The sequence below is a fragment of the Microcaecilia unicolor genome, chromosome 3 (assembly GCF_901765095.1).
Source record: "Microcaecilia unicolor chromosome 3, aMicUni1.1, whole genome shotgun sequence".
NCBI lineage: Eukaryota > Metazoa > Chordata > Amphibia > Gymnophiona > Siphonopidae > Microcaecilia > Microcaecilia unicolor.
In genome coordinates, this window is record NC_044033.1 from 226,932,456 (window position 1) to 226,957,327 (window position 24,872).

Genomic DNA, 24,872 nt, shown 5'->3' on the forward strand with positions numbered 1-24,872 from the left:
CTCGGGCTAGAGGGAAAGAGGGGTCTAGGAGGGGGATCAAGGCAATAAAAGCACATTAAAAATGTTAATTGGGTGCCGGCCAATATTCAATGCTGGCACCCTCATCTCTTAGTGGCCTAATATATGACAGCTTTTGAGCTGTCCTAAATTAGGCCACTGAGCAATGAGGGTGATGGCATTGAATATTAAAGGCACCGGCATAACTCCGGGCTCCCCCCTAATGCTGCCTCCCACACTGTCTTTGACCTGTGAATTGTTCTATTGGCAATCAGAGGCAATAATCAGCGGTACTGTCTGCTTTAGTGCCACTGAATATTGGGGGATAGATGGCCCAAGGGGATTTGAGTAGTAGGGTTCTAGGAGTGAATGCAAGACTAAGGGATAGAAAAACCTAAGCATTAATTATCATATGAATTAAAGATCTAAATCAAAGACAGTTCCACAGGATTTCAAAAAATCAAACATTCATTTCAGTTGTTTTTTGTAAGATATTTCCTGCTATTCATATCAGGCCTCAATAGGATAATACAACATTTGGGCATAAAGATACATCCCAGCAGTCCAGCACTTGAAGCTTGTATGGCAAATATCTCCACTGCTACCATGTATTTTCCTCTTGTGCTCAGATATGTTGGGATAAAACTTATCCAAACACTGCAGAGCACCAGCATGCTGAAAGTAATGTACTTGGCCTCATTGAAACTGTCAGGTAGATTTCTTGATAAGAATGCAGTGATGAAGCTGATAGAAGCCAGAAATCCTAGGAAACCCAGAACACAGTAAAATGCAATCATTGACCCTTCGTTACATTCAATTACTATTGCCCCAGTTTCTGATTGCATGTTATGATATGAGAATGGGGGAGCAGTAAACAACCAGATGAGACAGAGAGTAAATTGAAAAAGAGAGCAGGAAAGTATTATAGTATATGAGATCCTGGAACCCATCCATTTCCGGAGCTTACTTCCAGGCTTGGTTGCATGAAAGGCCATAATCACAGTGATGGTTTTAGCTAGTATGGAAGAGAGTGAGATAGAGAATGTCATACCAAAGGTAGTGTGGCGGAGGATGCAGGTCACAGGTTCAGGACGGCCAATGAACATCAAAGAGCATAGAAAGCAGATGTGGAGGGAGATGAGGAGGATATAGCTGATGTTCCGGTTATTGGCTTTCACAATAGGTGTATCTCGGTAAATAATGAAGATTCCCAAAATGATTGTATTGATAAGAAAAAAGAAAATGCTGCTGGTAATCAAAGCTATCCCAAGAACCTCTTCATAGGACAGGAAAACTGTTGGTTTTAGGATACAGGTGTCTCTCTTATGATTGGGCCAATGGTCTTCTCGACATTTCACACAGTTGTCCATATCTGAGGAAGATGAATATTGTCTCAATATCTCATAAACAGCATTGGTTTTGGGATAGTGCATGAACAATAAGTTAATTCTCTATATCTCAGACTACAGCAGCTAATGTTTCTCTATAATATCCTGAAGTTTAGAAGGGTGAAGATGTTTTGATGCACATCAGCCACTTACAAATCAGAATCAGTATGACTGTAGACAGACACTTTGCTAAGAATAATTTGAACTCATCTCACTAAATAAAAAACACATGGCTGATGTGGAGGGGCATAATCGAATGCGAATGCCCATCTCCATGGGCGTATATGTCCGAAAACGGGTACGTGAAGAGGCGGGACAGACCGTATTTTTGAAAAAAATGGTCATCCATCTTTTTTTTCAATAATACGGTTTGTGCCGGCCAAATGCATCGGATTTGTGCGGATTTGAGCTGGGCGGTATGGTTTTTCAGCGATAATGGAGACCGAAGGCGCCCAGCTCAAAAATGAACAAATCCAAGGCATTGGGTCATGGGAGGGGCCAGGATTCGTAGTGCACTGGTCCCCCTCATATGCCAGGACACCAACCGGGCACCCTAGGGGGCTCTTGTAAAAAGTAAAAAAAAAAAAAAGAAAAATTCCTCCCAAGTCCATAGCTCCCTTCCTTTGGGTGCTGAGCCCCTCAAATCACCCCCAAAACCTTCTGCCCACAACTCTACAGCATTACCATAGCCCTAAGGGATGAAGGGGGGCACCTACATGTGGGTACAGTGGGTTTTGGGGGCAGTTTGCAGGGCTCCCATTTACCAGCACAAGTGTAACAGGTAGGGGGGATGGGCCTGGGCTCACCTGGGTGAAGTCCACTGCACCCAATAACAACTGCTCCAGGGACCTGCATACTGCTGTCATGGAGTTGGGTATGACATTTTAGGCTGGCATACAGGCTGGAAAAAAAGGTTTTTAAAGTTCTTTTTTTTGGTGGGAGGGGGTTCGTGACCACTGGGGGAGTTCAGAGAGGTCATCCCCGATTCCCTCCGGTGGTCATCTGGGCAGTTGGGGCACTTTTTTGGGACTTGTTCATGAAAAAAAGGGTCCAAAAAAAGTGACCCAAAATCACAGCAAACCCGCCTTTTTTGTTTTTTCGATTATCGGCCGAAGGTGGCCATCTCTCCTCGGCCGATAACAACGCCCCAGTCCCGCCTTCACCACGCCTATGCCACGCCCCCATCAACTTTGGTCGTTCCTGCGACAGAGTGCAGTTGAAGACGACCAAAATCGGGTTTCAATTATACCGATTTGGTCGCCCACGGGAGAAAGACGCCCATCTCCCGATTTGGGTCGAAATATGGGCGTCTTTCACTTTCGATTATGAGGCGGATTGTTTCCTATATATCTCATCCCTTTTCTTCCTTTTATGTTTGATCTATTTTCTAGGTAATCAATAGAAATAAAAGAAAATAAAACATAGAAAAGAAAATAAGATGATACCTTTTTTTATTGGATTAACTTAAAACATTTTTTGATTAGCTTTTGAAGGTAGCCCTTCTTGATCAGATTGGAAATAAGCAAATGTTGATAAATAACAATATATAAGAGGTATCATCTTATTTTCTTTTCTATGTTTTCTTTTCTTTTATTTCTATTATCTTTCAAAGTGGACTAACATGGCTACCACATCTATTTCTAGAAAGTGAGCATCATTATCAATGTAAGATTGATATTCAAAGTGATTTAACCAGCTGCAAATGGCTTCTGGCTGGTGAATTCACTTGTTCAGGGCTATCTGCAGATATTCAGTTGCTCTTGACTGGTTAGTGTCATGGAATATCATCACAGATCACTAAAAAGAAAGCTGGCTAATTTGTTGTCGGTCTGGGGATGGAATCAGAACTTATGCAGTTAAGTGCCAATATTTAGCACTTAATTGCTTAAGTTAAGCAGCCAAATCAGACTATATAAAACACAGTCCTATCTTAGTGCAGTGTCACATGGATAGTTAAATGCTGAATATAAGATAGTCAACAGCTTAAACCTTGATATTCAATGCCAGTGCCTGGACATGGCCCAGTATTGAATATCTGGGAATAACACTGGCCGTATCTAAAAAAAAAATGCTCACCACCACTGCCTTAATTTTGACCCTTACATGTTTGGTGTTCAAATAGAAGAATCGTGATTGAACCAAATGGGAAACTCAATCAGTACCTTAAGAAATCATTTTGTTTCTTTTAGAAAATCAAAATATGGAATAATTAGCAAGAGTATGTATCAGAACATATGTTTTGTTTGCATGGTTATAATATCTGTGCCACCATAGATAATATCAACCAGACATATGGATATGAAGGAATTAATTCTGAAACAATAGGGTCAGGATGTTTCCATGTCAGGCAGTTGAGGAATTGAAAGTATTACCTGGCTGAATTGCTTCTGAATAATAAATCCCACCTCCCCAGTCTCATTTTAAAGTATGTAAATAGAAACAAAAAAAATAAGATTTACAAGGTCAGTTATTTTCATAGTTCTAATCTGAATTCATCTTTTTTTCCTTTGACTTTCTGGCAGCTACCGTCTCTACCCTGCTTGACTAAGGTCGATGGACTTTTTCGCATCATATTTTGGTAGTAAGGATTAGTGGTCAGTGGAATGGAATACAGTAAATGGGTGTAATGGGGTTGAGTTTCTTCAGGGGGTCTGATCGCAGACATAGAAGGGAATGAATTATTCTGTTCTTCCATGGTTAAAAGAAAATCTGTACTTTACTTGGTCTGATTGTAGTTCCTTTATGTACCAAAAAGCACTGAGGACAATGAAGTGCTAGGGTGAAAGACTTTTTGGTAGGTCTATTTAACTGTCTGTCTTATGCACAGCAAAGAGAGTTCCCAAGGACTGTCTTCCGTAACCTGGTACAATCAATGGTACTCAGCCATCTAGACTATTGCAACGCACTCTCTGCTGGCTGCAAAGAGCAAATAATCAAGAAACTTCAGACAGCCCAGAACACTGCAGCTAGACTCATATTCGGTAAAACAAAATATGAAAGTGCTAAAACCCTATGAGAAAAGCTACACTGGCTCCCACTCAAAGAACGCATCACGTTCAAAATATGTACCCTAGTTCACAAAATCATTCATGGAGATGCCCCAGCCTACATGTCAGACCTGATAGACTTACCACCCAGGAACGCTAAAAAAAACATCCCGCACATTCCTTAATCTTCATTTCCTCAACTGCAAAGGTCTAAAATACAAACTAACGCATGCATAAACCTTTTCCTACTTGAGCACACAATTCTGGAACGCGCTGCCGCGCAACTTAAAAATGATTTATGAACTAACTAACTTCCGCAAACTACTGAAGACCCATCTCTTTGACAAGGCATACCAAAAAGATCAACAAATGTGAACTCCTACACATATGTCCAGAACTGCCTTATGATATTTGCTTGTTATACTACTATCATGCTTTATCATTATCATTATCATGTTTACCCAAGATCTTTTTGCAATACTAAATGTCTATTTTCTTATATATTTCCACTATTCATGATGCATTGTAAGCCACATTGAGCCTGCAAAGAGGTGGGAAAATGTGGGATACAAATGCAATAAATATATAAATAAATAAATATACCCCCCCCCCCCCCATTCTCAATTCACCCTCTGTTTTTTTAAATTACCCTCTTTTTTCTTTTAGCTGCAAGATGAGTAGGTGGAGGCCAGAGTTTATTCAGTGTTTGCTGTACTGCTTTCACAAGTAATGACAATAAGTTGTTTTAACATTCAAAATTAAAAAAGGAAAATGCATAGGTTAAAGTCAAATATCAGACAGACAATAGAAGGAAGACAATAAACGACTGCCTTAATTTTGCATGAAGGATGAAGTTCAGAGGATAAAAGACAAAGGGACAATCAGTATTCTGTTATTACGTACAGCTTCTCTATATGCTCTGGTGCAATAAAGGATCTCTTAAACCCCTTTAAAACTTAGAATAGGAAGCTCTCTAAGCAGAACTTTCTCCTGTTACAGCAATGGAGAGGTAAAGGGAATTACCACAGAAGCAGCAACATTTTTGCAAGAAGCACCTGCTGTCTGCGACAGTCCCCAGACATCAATCCCAACCTGATAATCAACACCTTCTGATGTCCAGTCCCCCCAGGTCCCCAAAGGTATCTATTCCACCCCTCTGATGGAAAGTCTTTAATACAAGCCCTTTACAGGAAACCCACTTGATGCCATCTGCCAGTTCACAATCCCTCTAATGTCTGCTCCCTGGCAACTACCCCACCATATTGTGAGCAATTATCCACCATATGTAACCCAGTCCTCAAGGGTTGAAGTACCAAAGAAGCACCCCTTCCAGGAAGTCCTCCCTCAACCGACCACCCAAACATGTATGGAAAGCTGACATCTAGAGGTAGTGCCTTGAAATTACCACTAGGGGGGTCGTGGTGCCATTTTTAAACCTGGAGCCAGTTAGGACACCCCATCTCTACCCAATTTGTGCAAGCAATTAAATTGAATAACTAGCCAATTGACACCAATAATTGAGGTTTTAACAAGCAAATATTGGTGATAAAAAGGGGGCACAGCCATGGGAAGGTTATGGGTGAATCAGGGGCATTCCTTTAATTTATGCACATTGTAATAGAATTAAGGGGATCCATGCCTAATTTATGGACAGGGTTTTATACCGAGGTTTTGTTGGTGTAAATCAAGAGATCTCAATCCAGTCGTCAAGACACACCTAGCCAGTCAGATTTTCAGCATACCCACACTGAATATGCATGAGATAGATTTGCACACAATGGAAGTAGGCCAAGCAGATCTGTCTCATGCATATTCATTGTGGGTATTCTGAAAACTTGACTGGCTAGGTGAGTCCTGAGGACTTTGTGGAGAATTTCTGCTGTAAATGGTCACACCTAATTGTATTTGGCGCCTAACTTTAAGCTTAACATTAGTAGCCTTTCTCCTATACAAAGCATTTTTTTTATTTATTGGAAAATGTATTTTCTTATGATCAAGAAACTCAGTTTTCACTAATGACAATTATTTAACAAACTAGTAAAAAAGGCCCGTTTCTGAAAGAAATGAAACGGGCGCTAGCAAGGTTGTCCTCTAATGGCAATTATGTTTGTAAGGGAACCGTTAGGAGAGAGTATGTGTGAGAGTGATTGAGTATGTGTGAGAGAGTGAATGAGTATGTGTCAGAGAGTGAGTATGTGTGAGAGAGAAAGAGTGTGTGTCAGATAGAGAGAGAGAGAGAGAGTGATTGAGAGACAGTGTGTGATTGAGAGACAGAATGTGTGTGTCTGTCTGTGTGAGTGAGAGAGTGTAGTGTGTGTCCCGTGTGCATCAATTATGCTCTCTCCCCTGCATTCATCCATATGCAGCAAACATCCTCTGTGCCCTGCCCCCTCCATCCATCCATGTGCAGCATCTCTCCCCTGTCCCCTCCATCCATCGTGGTGCAGCAATTCTCCTCTGTCTCTTGCCCTCCCCCCCCACATTTGCATCACAACTCCCCTCTCCACCTCCCTCCAAGTTCCAGGCCCCCCTCCCATTTCCAGTCCCTCCGACTTCCAGGCCACCCTCCCTCACTCCCTCCCCTCTCTCTCCCCTTCCCTCCCCCCTCCCTCCGAGTTCCAGGGTTGTCCCTTCCCTCCCAGTTTCAGGGTCGTCGTCCCTTCCTTCCTCCCTCCCTTCCTCCCTTCCAGTTCCAGGCCTCCTCCCTCCGAATTTTAAAAGTCATCTTGACTTACCTCATCTGGGTTACGGCGGCCAGCAGCAGCATTAAACAGCGTGCAGGCTCCGCCCTTCTCTCTCTTTCTCAGCTCTGGTCCCGTCCTCATTTCCTGTTTCCGCAAAGCGGGACCAGAGCTGAGAGAGAGAAAAGGGCCGAGTCTGCATGCTGTTTACCGCTGCTGCCGGCCGCCGTAACCCCGACTTGGTTATAGAGGACTGGAATAGAGGGAGGGAGGCAGGAAGGGACGACGACCCTGGAACTGGGAGGGAGGGGGACTCTGGAACTGGGAGGGAGGGACGGAGAACGTTGGAGGAGAGTGACATCAGGAGATGGTTATGAATGCAGGTAGACACATTGGAACAAATTAATATATTAGATAACACAAAATGCAAAATAACAAATAGACCAGCTAGACCATCCCAATCATAAGCCTGACATTCCCATTCCACAAAGAACTGGTAGTTTAAATCCAGATAATGAAGAAGTTATCAATGCTTGCTATCATAAGACAGGTCATTCTACCACTAACTTGTGTCATTTGAGCACAGGTCCATTTTATGCAATGACACCATGTTACTTATAACCCAGGTTAACAGTAAAATAGCACCTCTTAATGGTAGCCCACATTGATATCGTCCCTCTAAAGTCTCAATATTCCAAATTCTGATCCATTACGGGGAATAGTTATCAACATGGCCAAACATTAACAGTAAAACACACCTCTTAATGGCAGCCACATTGATAATTTCCCCCCTTAAAATGGAGGGTGAGCTTGGGAATTATTATCTAGGGTAATGTTCCTCAAAGTACAAAATAAAATTGACACTCATCCAATTGAGAAAAACGGATGACTATGGCCTATGTAGATTTCTCATTCTCCATAATATTTTTTGCATACCTCTTACACAGTAGGAGCTGTGGAGGGGCATTTTTGATATGACATCCGAATTGAAAAGTTTTGCTGAAAATGTTTCAATGTAATGTCTAGCACACAGCCATAATCGAACCAGAAAATTTCTTGTGTATCTATCTATCTATCTATCTATAATTTCTATGTTTCAGGAGGACTCACATATTTGTACTGAAATGAAAGAGCTATATTAGAAATTGAACCTGAGTCCCATTATTCACTGTCCATTGAAATGACCATGAAGCTACTCCATCCACTAGCTTGCTATTGTCATAGAAATGGCCATAACATCTGGAGCTGTTATACAGCCTGGTATCTACTGCCAGTATCACATCTTTGGGAAAGGGGTGTTGGGAGGGGGTCAATGACCACTGGGAGATTAAGGGGGAGTCATGCCTTCATCCTTCAGTGATCAGCTGTTCAGTTATTTATTTATGTTACTTTTGTACCCCGCGCTTTCCCACTCATGGCAGGCTCAATGCGGCTTACAAGGGGCAATGAAGGGTGAAGTGACTTGCCCAGAGTCACAAGGAGCTGCCTGTGCCTGAAGTGGGAATCAAACTCAGTTCCTCAGGACCAAAGTCCACCACCCTAACCACTAGGCCACTCCTCCACTAGTTAGAGTATCTTTCTCAGACTTAGTCGTGACAAGAACTGGTCCAGAGAAAACCGTACTTCTTTTTTGCCTGGAACCTATTTTTCTGTTCCATTGTAGCATAAAAACCATCCAAATTTAAAGCCTGCTCAAGTTCCAACACACCTTCAACATTCCTCCTTGCAATTTAGGTGAACTGGAGAGTAAAACGTCCCAATTCTGAGTTTTGAAAATTGCAATTTAGACGTTTGAGAGAGAAAAATGTCCATCTGCCACTTTGTGCCACGTTTGAGACATTTTTCTCTTTTAAAATTGAGCACCATAGCAAATAACCCACAGTCACTGACATGCCACATGATATCACTTACCACTTTGGTTGGAGATCTCTCCCTGTGGACATGGAATACAGTCAAAGCAGCAGATGGGCTCTCCTTTCCTGGTTAATTTCCTGAAGCCAGGTGGGCAGCCCTCATTGCATTTGGATTGAGGTGTCTACATATTGAAAGAAAAATCTAGGTAATTTGATATAACCTTCACCTGTGATTGTTACCATGCAGGTTTACATTCTGTCCACCTATGGGACAATTTCTACTTTCAAGCCTTTGGAATCTGAAATTCAGCTTGAAATGGAAATCTCATGTGTTCTGATCTTTCTTATTTTACTGGTTACTTTTAAAATTAGGGCCCCTCATAGACAGTCGGTAGCCCAACTGTTTGGGGAGGCTAAAGGGGGCGGAGCTTACCTCCATACGCTCCGTGGCAGCGACGTCAATGAAGAAAAAGACTACAGGCTCGCCGCCAGCTTCTCCCTTCTCTCTGCACACAGTGTCCCGTGATGCATTTCCTGTTTCCGCGAGAGCAGAGAGAAGGGAGAAGCTGGCGGCGAGCCTGTAGTCTTTTTCTTCATTGACGTCACTGCCACGGAAATAAAAGATGAAAATGCGCGGGGCGGGAGGGTGGGCTGCACCACAAGTGGAAGTCGACGATTGGGCTGGGGAGGCTTAGCCTCCCCAAGCCTCTTATACGGGGCGCCTATGGGCCCCTCCTTATTAAGCTGTTCACTTCCACTCATGCTGCACCCTTCTTGCTTTCAATAATTCAGTATAGTCTCAAGCTGGAGTTCTGAACCAGCAACTTTACTTACAAATTATCTCTTTCAGCAATAAAAAAAAGTATTTATAACAGCGACAAGAATTAGGCAGAGGCCAACAGCAACTGGCTATTTACACAATATTCTCCTCTCTTTGAACTGACTTGGTTTGGTAAGAAATAGGAATGTGCAGCTCAAAAAAAATGTTGGTTTTTTAAAATTTTCCTATGTTATTTGCACCATTGTTTATTTGGGACTTTCCATGTATTACCCTATCCTCCCATGTACCTAAAACCTTCTTGGTGACACCAGACTTTGAGCCACCTATTGAAATTTTCAATACTTCGTAATCTTTTCTCTCCCTTTCCAAAAGTAGATAGTACTTCAGAAAAAGCCACTGTTTGTACCAAGGGTTTTAACTCCTCCTCCAGCTCAAGCTCTCTGTGCTGTAAATGGGGTATTATTGGTCAAGTCATTTGCTACAAGAGCAATTAGACAAGGCTGCCTGCTCTTGCCTCTGCTTTTTAATCTTGCATGGGAGCCTTTGCTTATAGCAATAAGGAACAATGCTTAGTACAGAAGTATTACAACACTGGGACAAACCAAAGGTCCACCAAGCCCAGCATCCTGTTTCCAATAATGGCCAATCCAGGTCACAAATACCTGGCAAGATCCCAAAAGAGTTCAATACATTTTATGGTTCTTATCCCAGAAATAAGCAGTGAATTCTCCCCAAGCCAATTAAATAATGATCTATGGACTTTTCCTTTAGGAAGTCGTCCAGACTGTTTTAAACCCCACTAAGCTAACCGCCTTTACTACATTCTCTGGCAACGAATTCCAGAGTTTAATCACACGCTGAGTGATGAAACATTTTCTCTGATTCATATTAAATTTACTTCTTTGTAGCTTCATGGCATGCCCCCTAGTCCTAGTATTTTTGGAAAGAGTAAACAAACGATTCACATCTACCCGTTCCACTCCACTCATTATTTTATAGACCTCTATCATATCTCCCCCTCAGCCATCTCTTCTCCAAGCTGAAGAGTCCTAGATACTTCAGCCTTTCTTCATAGGGCAGTTGTCACATCCCCTTTATTATTTCCGTTGCCTTTCTCTGTACCTTTTCTAATTCCACTATATATTTTTTGAGATGCGGCAACCAGAATTAAACACAATATTCAAGATGCGGTCAAACCATGGACTGATACAAAGGCATTATAATGTCCTCACTTTTGTTTTCTATTCCTTTCCTAATAATACCTAACATTCTATTTGCTTTCTTAGCCGCCACAGCACACTGAGCAGAGGTTTCAACGTATCAAGAACAACACCGAGATCCCTTTCTTGATCGGTGACTCATAATGTGGAACCTTGCATTGCGTAGCTATAGCTTGAGTTCCTCTTTCCCACATGCATCACTTTGCACTCTCTTATGTTAAAAGTCATCTGCCATTTAAACGTCCAGTCCCCTAGTCTCGTAAGGTCCTCTTGTAATTTTTCACAATCCTCTCGTGATTTAACAACTTTGAATACATTTGTGTCGTCAGCAAATTTCATTACCTCACTAGTTACAACCACCTCTAGATCATTTATAAATATGTTAAAAAGCAGCGGACCCAGCACAGACCCCTGGGGAATCCCACTATCTAGCCTTCTCCATTGAGAATATTGATATAAAAGGAATCTTGGCTTCATATCAATGATCCTTGAAGTTATCAAAGTTTATGCTATAGTCGCTGGATACAAACTGAATGCTTCTAAAACAGAGATCATGCCATTGAATGGTCCTCTATCTGCTGACGTGAAGAAAATTGATTTGTAATTGTCCCCTAATAAGCATAAATATTTGGAAATATATTTTGATCCTACAATAGAGGAAAGCAAGGAATATAGCAGAAATTATATTATAGAAGTGATATGTAATCTATCCTGGTGGGGCAGACTAGATACTATCAAATTGATGATTACTCCAAAATAAACTATATATTATGTAAGCTGCCTTTTCTTCTCAATAGACAAACATACAACAGGATAGAGACCCTATTATCTAAATTCTTATGGAACTACCAAAGTTTTCATATAGCACTGAAAAGATTAAAAATTATTAAATTATGTGAAGGAGTTCATTTTCCCAGCTTTTAAGGTTGTCACTTGGCTTTTCTTTTGAAGCACGGTTTTAGATAAATCTGAATATAGATGCCATATTGACTCAATTAATGGATTCAATTGAAGTGTCTAGAAGCCTAAAAGATAAGATGGGAGAGTTGGAGTATATAGCACTAAATGAAGAGTTAGATATAATAGGCATCTCAGAGACCTAGTGGAAGGAGAACTATCAATGGGACAGTGTGTTATTAGGGTACACATTATATCACAATGATACAGTGGATCAAATTGTAGGGGGGTGGGTTGCTCTATATGTTAGAGGGAATTGAGTCAAGCAAAATAAACATTCAACATGAAACAGATAGAGTGGAATATTTATGGTAGGGCTGTACTACTGTTATGTCTTGGGGTTGTGAGCCTTGGTTCGTAGTGGAAGCCTACAAAAGACTGGATCCCCACAGGCATAGAAAGGATGCAGCTGCAGACAGCCAGGCAGGGTGGAAACAAGGAAGTTCAAACACAAAGGAAGCAAGGTTATACTGGAACCCGTTCATACAGGAAGCAAGGCTTAGCTGGAATCCAGACACACAAGGAGCAAGATGCTGCACTGGAACCCACACAGACAATAGCAAGGCGTAATACTGGAACCCAAAAACACAAGGAGCAAGACGATGCGCTGGAGCATGCTTGTTACGTTTTCAAAGCTGGAACCACCCCACATAGGACTAAGACAGAACTCTGACAGGGACGGCTAGACTTCCCCTGGGTGCAGGTAGCCGGCAGGACTTGCAGGACAGGGCAGGAGCTGGATACCCACAGGCAACACACCACAGAGTAGGACTAAAAGCTGCCAGGCAGCCACTAAGAAATAAACACAGACAGAAGAGAGTCAGGACTGAAAGCTGCAAGCAGCCACTAAGCAAGAAACACAAACACAAGACAAGGAAAGGCAGACCAGAAACAAGACTAGGACCTAAGCAATAAAATCAAAGCTAACAACACACAAACAAACTAGAAACAGACAAGGAACTCAGACTAGAACTGGACTAGGCAGAAGTGCACAGCATACACCCACATACCAGGGCCTTAGGCAATGCAAAGGCAAAGCAGAGAGTTTCCAAATGGCTAGTAAGCCCAGCAACAGCTGAGAATCAGCTGCAGCAATCACCAGGCAGCTACGGGTGCTGTGCAGGCTCAAACAAGACAAGTAAGTCTGGCAGGCTGGAAGATCCAGACTGGACTGGGCTGAAGTCTGGAACGGGAAACAGCACACAGAGACAGAGACAGAACAAACTCAGGAAGAACAGACAGAAGCCAGCTCAGAAGCTGCCGCCAGAAAAAAGGTGAGTCTGAGAGGGGTCACGGCAACAGACGTAACAGTGCCCAAAGTGAGGGGAAAAGAGAGCAGGGCAGGCATGCGGCAGCACCACCACAGATCAGCGATGGATGAAGTCTTCAGATGGTGGGGGTTGGGGACCTCTGCCAGCCAACCAGGGGCCCATAGCAAATTTTGGGGTGGCCAGGCCCCCCTGGCCCTACCTAGCTATGCCACTTTCTTTAACCAAAGATGTCGGGTAGTCTCCAGGTTGGAAGTGCGAACCGGGACATCTGTCAAAGAGTGTTTTGGGCTGTCTGTCATAACTTCTTATTTATTTATTAGGATTTATTTACCGCCTTTTTGAAGGAATTCACTCAAGGGGGTGTACAGTAAGAATAAATCAAACATGAGCAATAGGCAATTGCAGCAGTAAAAATATTCAGCTAACAATACAACTATGGCATGGTATACTACTTCTCTATTTTTCCTTTTATAAGGGTTCCTTGGTTCTTTATAATCTATTATGAGTTAAATCCAAGGATACTTTGAATGTTATTTTCACATGAGCGTAACTATAAATTACATACAGATATTAACCAGACCTTAATACTGCCACTCCTGGTCTAACACCTCCTCGGGTGGAAAAGAACCTTTAAAAAAGGTTTTTTTCCACCCGAGCTGTTAGACCAGGAGTGGCAGTATTGAGGTCTGGTTAATAACTGTATGTAATTTATAGTTACACTCATGTAAAAACAACATTCAAAGTATCCTTGGATTTAACTCATAATAGATGGTATACTACTTGCAATGTCAACACAATACGTAATAGAACATTATAATTGATAGTGAAGGCTAAGGCAAAGTTGTAACATATAGATGGGTAAGAAAGTAGGAAGAGTTAGAAAGTAAGGTCATTGATTTGAAGAAAGTTGCATATTTGGTCAGAGATGGTTAAATATTATCCCAGCTAGGGTAGGAATGGATAAACATGTCCCGCTGCAGTATGTGCAGCCCGTGTCACTCCTTGTGTGTGTGTGTGTGTGAGTGAGTGAGTTAGTTACTTCTTCCATTAAAGGCCTGGTTGAAAAGCCAAGCTTTCACCTGCTTCCTGAAGTAGAGATAGTCTTGTGTTAAGCGGAGCCTTTCAGCCAATGCATTCCAGAGTGTGGGGGCTACTCCGGAGAAGACTCGCTTGCGGGTATCACATCGTGTAATGTCTTTTGGAGAGGGTGTGGTTAGTGAAAGTCCTTGGGAGGACCTTAGTGTCCTTGGTGGTGTGTGGAGGCTCATCATATTCTTCAGATACACAGGGTCATTTCCTTTCAGGGCCTTGAAGATCAGACATAGAGTAATTTAGCCCTGCATTGTACTGCTAGCCAGTGAAGTTTTTGCAGAAATGGTGTGATGTGGTACATCGCTTGCAACCTTCTATGAGTCTTACTGCTGCATTCTGAATCATCTGGAGATGGTACAGGCCCTTTGTAGTCAGACCATTGTATAGTGCATTGCAGTAATCCAGTCTTGATGTTACCATGGCATGCACAACTGGGATAAGAGTTTCCTTCTCGATGTAAGGAGAGAGGCAGCGTAGCTGTCGCAAATAGTAGAAGCAGCTCTTGAAGGTTGCTTGGATTTGGGGAATCAGAGTAAGTGTTGAATCTAACTGTATTCCAAGGTTCCTGATGTGATTTGTGGGGGAGTTTATACTTCCTAAAATGGATTTTGATGTCAGGTATGTATCTACTTATGTTAGGGACCCAGAGAAGCCCGGTTTCACATGGGTTCAGGTTATCAATAGAAATCAAACAAAATAAAACATGGAAAAGAAAATAAGATGATACCTTTTTTATTGGACATAACTTAATACATTTCTTGATTAGCTTTCGAAGGTTGCCCTTCTTCGTCAGATCGGAAATAAGCAAATGTGCTAGCTGACAGTGTATATAAGTGAAAACATTCAAGCATTACTATGACAGTCTGACAGGGTGGGAGGATGGGGGTGGGTCGGAGGTATGCATGGGGACATCAAAGCATATCATTGATATTCTAACAGGATGGGTGTGGGTAGGTGAGGGGTGGGGTGATCAACAGAGACATACAGCTTTATGGTTTATAATGGGCTAGGAACCCCAGGTCCTTGTTAAGTCCTTTCTGTTGGGTGTTAAAATATTCAATCATTCTGACTTCAAAGGTCTTACGTTCTTGTATGGTTTTAAAGTTACCTTTCAGTATTCTCACTGTGAAATCACATGGGTTCAGGCAAAGTTTGTTGTGTTTAGCCCATTCTTGAATTGATGTTAGACAAGTGATCAGTTTATTCAAGGCTGTAAGTAAGTCAGGTTCAATGGTATGAGTAGCTGCACATCATCCACATAGATGTAGAACTGAGTGTCCATTGACCGAATCAGCTCAGCTAGTGGCTTCAGGTAGATATTGAACAGAATAAGTGACAGTATCGATTCTTGTGGTACCCTGCAGGTCAGTGTCCATGGTGGTGATGAGTTGCTGCCAAACATTATGGATTGTTGCCTTTCTGATAGATAGGATCTGAACCAGGCAAGTACTGTTCCGTTGATACCTGTTTCTGTCAGTTGTGCTAGCATGATATCATGATCCACAGTGTCAAAAGCTGCTGAGAAATCTAGCAGTACTAACATCAAGGCAAATCCCTTGTCTTGGTTTCTGTGAAGATCATCTAGCAGGGATACGAGGACTGTTTCTGTTCCATAACCGGGTCTGAATCCAGATTGACATGGATCTAGCCAGTTACTCTTTTCTAGCCATTCATTAAGTTGAACACAGACTGTTTGTTCTAAGAGTTTCCCTAGAAACGGGATGTTGGATACTGGCCTGTAACTTTCAAGTTTGTTCTGGTCAAGGTTGTTTTTCTTCAGCAGAGGGCGAACCACTGCCCTTTTTAATACTATTGAAATATGCCCATTAGAAAGAGAGGTATTCACAATTTTTGTGGCACCTTCTATAAGGCCCATACTTGCCTGCTGCACTATCTTTGATGGGCAGGGATCGAGGGAGCAGCTAGTTGGTTGAAGGTCTCTTAGGATTTTGTCAAGGCTCTCCCCTGTCATTAGGTTAAAAGTGTTCCATCTGTCTCTGTTAGGAGTGGGCGAGTTTGTGCACACCTGGTTGACTGGTTGGGGACTGAGTGGGATTGCCTGTAAATCCTGGTGGAGACTTAATTTTGTTGGCAAAGTATACAGAAAAATCATTGCAGTTCAGTTTAGACTGGGTAGGCTGGTTCTGTTGTGGGGGTTGCAGTAGGCTGTTTACTATACTGAACAGCTGCTTGGTTGAATTGGCAGCCTGTGCAATGCATTGAGAGAAATACTGTTTTTCAGTTGCTGTTAAGGCTTGGCGGTACTTTGTCATGTGCTTTCTGCAGTTTAGCCTGTCTTCATCCAGGTGAGATTTGTGCCATCTCCTTTCCAGTTTTTGTCCTTCGTGTTTAAGGATCTGAAGCTCTGGAGAAAACCAAGGTGAGCGTTTGTGAGTGGGGAATAAGACCTTTTTTAGCAGTGTTGTTTTCTCTAAGGTCTTGGCTAAGTGTGTCTTCCAAATGTCATTTGTTCTAAGCATATTGTTGTCTTTTCATCCACATGTGGATAGTCCAAGGCCTCTAGGAAATTCTCAGCAGTCAGCTTTTATTTGTCTCTGATCTCCTTCCAAACTCTGGGAGGTACCATTTGTTTCCGGTGGTTACTTAGGGAGAATTTAATTAGAAAATGATCTGACCATGATAGGGGTGTTATCCCAAAATTCTGGGATATCCACCCCTTTGTAGAATACCAGGTCTAGTATGTGACCCTTTTCATCGGTTGGAGAATTGATCACCTGTGTAAATCCTAGTAATGTCATCGTGTCCAGAAAGGCAGCTGTGATGGTATCTGGGGTTTTGATCAATCTATATATCAAAGTCTCCCATGATCACCAGCCTAGGGTAATTCAGGGTCACTTGAGTAATCAGGTCTAAGAGTTCTTGCACTGTGTGTTGTTACGAGGTGCTCTGTATACCATGAGCAGACAGATTGGTTTCTCCTCTTCAAGTTGAATTAACCCATTAGTGTCCAGTGTTCCCATATGTGGGAACAAATATGGGAACATTGGGCACTAATGGGTTAAAAGAGATTCTGATCTATGTAGCTGGGGGTTGGATATTCTGCACAGTTTGATTGTGTCCTGAATAGAGACTGCTACCCCTCCACCCTGTCTTCCTGGTCTTGGCTGATGTTGGATGTTGAAACCTGTTGGGCATAGTTCAGCCACTGGTAAACCACTCACTTTCATCTAGTCAGGTTTCTCTTATTCCTAGGATGTCAAGATGCTGTTCATTTATGGCATCATGGATCACTGAGGATTTCTTTGCAGCTAATCTGGCATTCACCAGTTCTATAGTTCCCAAGGGTGGTCTGGGGGTACTGTGGGTAGCTGTGGTGTGGCAAAAAGTTGATCTTTTAAGTACTGTTATGTAGGTCTTTGACCTCTTGCACTTTTGGTGTCTCTTTTGGTGTCTTTTACTTCTAACTTCCAGGTGCTGGGACTGAACCAAGCTCCTGCAAAAAGGACAGGTTTATTCTGACCCCTAAATCCCATACTTCTCAAATTGACTGGCTTTAGGTGAGAAACCTACCTGATATTGTCAAATTTTTAAGGTTTGTTGCTTAATCAATTTAATTAGCACTGGGAAACCTCTCTTTCTGTCTTTCTTTCTTTCTGTTCCTGCCAAGCTCTGATAGAGGGGAGGGGCATTTTTACATAGCTGAAACTGCTATAATTATTGGCAATATCTAGATTTATTTAAAAGGAAAGTTAATATCTAGGGCAGTTTTAAAAGTAAAATAAATTGTAAAGTCCTTGATCAGACACTACCATTTTGGTCCATTCAGCTAGAGAATTCCCTTGATAGCAGCACTTAGCTGACACTTTGGGACTTATAATCCCACCCACCCCAGGGTTGTCCACTCATTTATGGACAAACCAAACCTCATTAACTTTACTCCTCAGTCATAGACAGGCAGTCTTGCAGACTGTTAACCCCAACATAGTACACCTGTTCATACCCATTTCAACCAATCAGGATGACTTTTATTCTCTGCAATAATTGTGCTGCTTTAGTTTCAAGGCCAATCATCCGGAAACTTAAAGCTTGTCCTATCTGTCTTCAGCTATCTACTTTAAAACAAGAGCTCTATAAAGTAATGCAAGAATTAGATGCAATTAAAGCAACTTATAGGACTGTGCAGAATCATAACTTCTCACCACTGCCTCAGAGAATAAAACCACAAAGGAACAGATGGTTCACAGTAGGCTCAGGCAGAATTCGTCATGTGACACAGAAGCATCCGCCCGCACAAGTGTTGCCACTACAAAATTCTTTTGCTCCACTACAGCACTGTGATGTTCCTGAAACTAAAATTGAAGCACAAGAAAAAGAAAAAGCAAGGAAGAGGGAACAAAAAGAGGAGAAGGTACCCAAAGAGAAAAGACACTCACAAATCACTAAACCCAAAACACATACTAGGAAATGTAGTTGGAAAGCAATGACCACAAATGCTCACAGTCTAAGCAATAAAATTCATGACCTTCAAGCCCTGATGTTGGAGACTGACTTGGACATAGTTGCAGTCACAGAGACATGGCTCAATGATTCCCATGAATGGGATGTAAACATACCAGGCTATAATCTTTTTAGGAAGGATAGAGAGGGACGTAAAGGTGGAGGAGTAGCTCTGTATGTGAGAAATGATATCGCAGCAACTGAAATGACAGGGAAGTGGGGAAAGGAAGAAGCGATATGGATCACCTTGGTCCACATGGGTGTTGTCTACAGACCCCCGACACAATTGGAGGAACTGGATAAAGATCTGATCGCTGATATTCAAAAGTTGGGGAAGAAAAGAGAGGTGCTGTTGTTGGGAGATTTTAATCTGCCGGATGTAGATTGGAAGGTTCCTTCTGCGAAATCGGAAAGAAGTAGAGAGATTGTGGATGCTTTCCAAAGTGCTCTGCTCAGACAAATGGTGACGGAACCCACAAGGGAGGGAGCGACGCTGGATCTGGTGCTCACGAATGGGGATAGTGTGTCAAATGTTCGAGTGGCTGCGCACCTGGGAAGCAGTGACCATCAAACGGTTTGTTTTGATATAACGGCTCATGTGGTTAGCGGCCACTCTAAACTCAAAGTCCTGGACTTCAAGCGAACTGACTTTAACAAAATGAGGGAATACCTGAGGAAGGAGCTGATGGGCTGCGAGAACGCACAACACGTGGAAGGACAATGGTCCAAGCTGAAAGAAGTAATAAACAGGGCCACAGACCTTTATGTAAGGAGAGTAAATAAAAGCAAGAGAAAAAGGAAACCGATATGGTTTTCAAAGCAAGTGGCTGAGAAAATAAAGGCTAAAGAGTTAGCATTCCAGAAATAAAAAAAAATCTCAAGTAGAGGAACACGGGGAGGAATACCGGATGAAACTCAAAGAAGCCAAGAGAGAGGTACGTCTGGCGAAGGCGCAAGCGGAAGAACAAATGGCTAGAAATGTACGGAGGGGAGACAAAAACTTCTTCAGGTATATTAGTGAAAGGAGAAAGACTAAAAAGGGGATTGTGAGACTAAAAGATACAGCAAAACACTATGTAGAAAATGATGAAGAAAAAGCCAATTTGCTAAATAGATACTTTTGTTCTGTTTTTACTGAAGAAAATCCTGGGGAAGGACCGAGAGGGACTGGCAAAAGTACACCTGAGAATGAAGTGGATAGAGCACCGTTCATGGAAGAGAGTGTGTATGAACAACTTGGAAAGCTAAAGGTGGACAAAGCCATGGGGCCGGACGGGATCCACCCCAGAATACTGAGGGAGCTCAGAGAGGTTCTGGCGGGTCCTCTTAAAGATTTGTTTAATAAATCCTTGGAGACGGGAGAGGTTCCGAGACAACATGGTTTCACCAAAGGGAAATCGTGCCAAACGAATCTCATTGAATTCTTTGACTGGGTGACAGGAGAATTAAATCAAGGACGTGCTATGGACGTCATCTACTTAGATTTCAGCAAGGCTTTTGACACGGTTCCCCACAGGAGGCTCTTGAATAAACTAGAAGGGCTGAAGATAGGACCCGAAGTGGTGAACTGGATTAGGAACTGTTTGACGGGCAGACGCCAGAGGGTGGTGGTAAATGGAGTTCGCTCGGAGGAGGGAAAGGTGAGTAGTGGAGTGCCTCAGGGATCGGTGCTGGGGCCCATTCTGTTCAATATATTTGTGAGTGGCATTGCCGAAGGGTTACAAGGTAAAGTTTGCCTTTTTGCGGATGACACCAAGATTTGCAACAGAGTGGACACCCCAGAGGGAGTGGAAAACATGAAAACAGATCTGAAGAAGCTGGAAGAATGGTCTAACATTTGGCAATTAAAATTCAATGCGAAGAAATGCAAAGTGATGCACTTAGGGAGTATAAATCCAAGGGAGGCGTATGTGTTAGGTGGGGAGAGCCTGATAGACACGGACGGGGAGAGGGATCTTGGGGTGATAGTATCCGAGGACCTGAAGGCGATGAAACAGTGCGACAAGGCGGTGGCCGTAGCGAGAAGGTTGCTAGGCTGTATAGAGAGAGGTGTGACCAGCAGAAGAAAGGAGGTTTTAATGCCCCTGTATAAGACGTTGGTGAGGCCCCACCTGGAGTATTGTGTTCAGTTTTGGAGGCTGTACCTTGCGAAGGATGTTAAAAAAATGGAAGTGGTGTAAAGAAAAGCTACGAGAATGGTATGGGAATTGCGTTCCAAGACGTATGAAGTGAGACTTGCTGACCTGAACATGTATACTCTGGAGGAAAGGAGGAACAGGGGTGATATGATACAGACGTTCAAATATTTGAAAGGTATTAATCCGCAAACGAATCTTTTCCGGAGATGGGAAGGCGGTAGAACGAGAGGACATGAAATGAGATTGAAGGAGGGCAGACTCAGGAAAGATGTCAGGAAGTATTTCTTCACAGAGAGGGTGGTGAACGCTTGGAATGCCCTCCCGCGGGAGGTGGTGGAGATGAAAACGGTAACGGAATTCAAACATGCGTGGGATAGGCATAAAGGAATCCTGTGCAGAAGGAATGGATCCACAGAAGCATAGCTGAAATTGGGTGGCGGGGGGAAGAGGGGTTGGTGGTTGAGAGGCTAGGATAGGGGAGGGCAGACTTATACGGGGTCTGTGCCAGAGCCGGTGATGGGAGGCGGGACTGGTGGTTGGGAGGCGGGAAATACTGCTGGACAGACTTATACGGTCTGTGCCCTGAAAAAGACAGGTACAAATCAAGGTAAGGTATACACATATGAGTTTATCGTGGGCAGACTGGATGGACCGTGCAGGTCTTTTTCTGCCGTCATCTACTATGTTACTATGTTACTTTGGTTGGTGGGGATTATGGTTTCGTGGAGTACATCCTGAGGGGTATAATCGAAAAGGACGCCCAAGTTTTGGTGAGGGCGTCCTCGCAAAATGTCCCGATGGAAGGGCAGGGAAACCTGTATTATCAAACCAAGATGGACGTCCATCTTTTGTTTCGATAATACGGTCGGGGATGCCCAAATCTTGAAATTTAGGTTGTCCTTAGAGATGGTCTTCCCTAGACTTGGTCGTTTCTGATTTTCGGCGATAATGGAAACCAAGGATGATCATCTCAGAAATGAGCAAATGCAAGCCTTTTGGTTGTGGGAGGAGCCAGCATTTCTAGTGCACTGGTACCCCTGACATGCCAGGACACCAACCGGGCACCCTAGGGGGCACTGCAGTGGACTTATAAAATGCTCCCAGGATCATAGTTCCCTTACCTTGTGTGCTGAGCCCCCCAAACCCCCCCCCTAAAACCCACTACTGTACACCACTACCATAGCCCTTACAGGTGCAGTGGGTTTCTGGTGGGTTTTGGAGGGCTCGCTGTTTCCTCCACAAATGTAACAGGTAGGGAGGGGGATGGGCCTGGATCCGCCTGCCTGAACTGCACTGCACCCACTAAAACTGCTCCAGGGACCTGCATACTGCTGTGATGGAGCTGAGTATAACATCTGAGGCTGGCATAAAGGCTGGCAAAAAATATTTTGAAAGATGTTTTTTTATGGTGGGAGGGGGTTAATGACCACTGGGGTAGTAAGGGAAGGTCATCCCCGATTCTCTCCGGTGGTCATCTGGTCATTTCAGCCACCTTTTTGTGCCTTGGTCATAAGAAAAACAGGACCAGGTAAAGTCGTCCAAGTGCTCATCGGGGACACCCTTTTTTTTTTCATTATGGGTCGAGGACGTCCACGTGTTAGGCACGCCCAAGTCCTGCCTTCGCTACGCCTACGATAAGCCCCCTGGAAATTTGGCCATCCCTGTGACAGAAAGCAGTTGGGGACGTCCAAAATCGGCTTTCGATTATACCGATTTGGATGTCCCTGTGAGGACACCCATCTTCCTAGTTGGCAATGCAGGGTTAAGGCTTTAATATCTGAAAGAACAGACCTTTTAAAGTTGTAAATTCAGACCAGGCCTGTAAGATGAAAGTCTTCCATCAAACAGAGAAACAAATGGCTGCACTTTGTACTTCTATGGGAAATTCTTGGAGATAGTGCACAGGTTTCCTTTAGTTTTAAGGAATCTAAAAGATTCAGAATTATAGAAGTAGATTATAGTTTAAATAAATTTTTAACTCACGGATTGCAGGTATGAACTTTAGAGTTTCTGGATCTGATATCCTTGGATGGTCCAATTGATGCAGGTAGCTGTAGGCTTTTTCTTTATTGTCCCAGAGGAAGGATAGATGTAAATAAAGGATCCAGCTCCAACCACAGAGCATGAGGACAGTTATTTAGTGAAGATAAAATTTCCTTTCTCCAGCCAAAAATAAATGGAAGGAGTTCCGAGTAAAATTGAGGACTGGTGCCTCAACATAGACTGAGCAGAAGTCAGTAAAATTTGGGTTGTAAATAAGCAGAAAATGTAGTTATTTAATCTAAGTTGCAGAGCCTGGTGTGAACCCAGCCAGCCCAGCCATTCCAACCATAGACTTAAAGGAGGAAAGAGCTTCGGAGGTGGACAAGACCTCATTGTTTGATGTTAATGGTAGAGGGATGCATGGATATTGTCCATAGACAATCCAGAAAGGTGTTACTCCAATAGTAGAACTAACTCTGTTGTTATGGGCAAATTCAGCCCAAGGTAGCAATTGTCCCCAATCATCTTGAAGAGTAGACACATATATTCTTAGAAATTGTTTTAACCTTTGGTTGGTTTGTTCTGACTGTCCATTCATTTGGGGATGATATCCAGAGGAGAAATTCAATTTTACTCCCAAGGCTTAATGGGGGAAGATCGGTAATGAACTCCATGGGTATATGGATCCAGGGTCTCTTAGGTATGGGTAGTGGTTGAAATAGCTCTTGTGGTCGTCTGTGGTCAGGCTTGTGCCGGGCATAGTCAGGACAGGCTGTCACAAAATCTTGGACATCCTTCTCAAGGGTTAGACACCAGCAAACTTGAGATATAACGCGCTTAGTACCCAGGATACCAGGATGCCCTGCTAATTTGGATGTATAGCCCCATTGGAGAATTCTCTCCCATAGACAGGGAGATATGAAAGTCATGCCTGGGGAAATCACTGCCACAGCTGCAGGCAGTATGATTGCCAAGCCAATGATATGTTGCAGGTGAGAATCCTCCTCTTCAGGTTTTTATGGTCAGTGAAGACTATGAAGGGTATGTGAGCATCCAATAAAAGCTGCTGCTATTCCTCCAGGGCCAATTTAATAGCGAACAATTCTTGATCTCCAGTCATACAATTCTTCTTGGGAGGGGAGCATTTCTGTGAAAAGAACGCATACGGTAGTGGCTTACTACTGGAATCAGCTTGAGAGAAGATAGATGCCTCCTCAATCAAAGTGGGGGCTACTTCCACAAAGAATTTCTTGGTGGGATCAGGGTGCCGCAAGATAGGTTTGCTTGAATTGCTCAAAGGCTTCATAGGCCTCCTGAGGCCAATGACGAGGATTAGCCTCTTTCCTGGTCAAGGTGGTCAAAGGCGTTGCAAGCACGGAATAATTTTGTATAAATTGCCGTAATAGTTGGCAAATCCAATCTCTGCAGGGCTTTGAGGCCTTTGGTGGGCTGAGGTCAAAACAGTGTCACAGAGAATTTGCTGGGGTCCATCTTTAGGCCCTGGTCAGAAATGATGTAACCCAGGAAGAGTAACTCTGTATGATGGAAGACACACTTTTCCAATTTGGTGTACAGTCGATTTTCTCTTAGGTGTTGCAGGATTGTCTTAACATGGTTATAGTGTATTTCCAAGGAGGGAGAGAACACTAGAAGTGGAGGATTGGCCTAGTGGTTAGAGCACCGGTCTTGAAATCCAGAGGTGGCCAGTTCAAATCCCACGGCTGCTCCTTGTGATCTTGGGCAAGTCTCTTAACCCTCTATTACTTCAGGTATAAACTTAGATTGTGAGCCCTCCTGGGACAGAGAAATATCCAGATTACCTGAATGTAACTCACCTTGAGCTACTAGTGAAAAAAGTGTGAGCAAAATTAAAAAAAATAAAATAAAATAGAATGTCATCGAGATATATCAGAAAAAAGTTATACAGAACAAAGTTATACAGCAGATCTAAAAAAAATATCATTCATGAAGACTTGGAATACCACCAGAGTATTGGCAGGGCCGAATGGCATCACATGATACTCGTAATGGCCATCACGGGTATTAAAAGCAGTCTTCCATTTGTC

At 43.0% G+C, this 24,872-nt stretch overlaps 1 protein-coding gene across 1 annotated transcript in view; it reads right to left on the reverse strand.

Annotated features, from left to right (window-relative positions):
• Positions 1–470: 470 nt before the first annotated feature.
• The window catches only part of LOC115464425 (vomeronasal type-2 receptor 26-like), a 51,398-nt gene continuing 26,996 nt past the window's right edge, over positions 471–24,872 (reverse strand). The window contains exons 2-3 of the mRNA XM_030194809.1: positions 8,965–9,088; positions 471–1,369 (exon numbers count right to left, since the gene is read on the reverse strand). Coding sequence (XP_030050669.1) covers positions 471–1,367 — 897 coding nt within the window. The 5' untranslated portion in view covers positions 1,368–1,369; positions 8,965–9,088. The remainder of the gene's footprint in view (positions 1,370–8,964; positions 9,089–24,872) is intronic.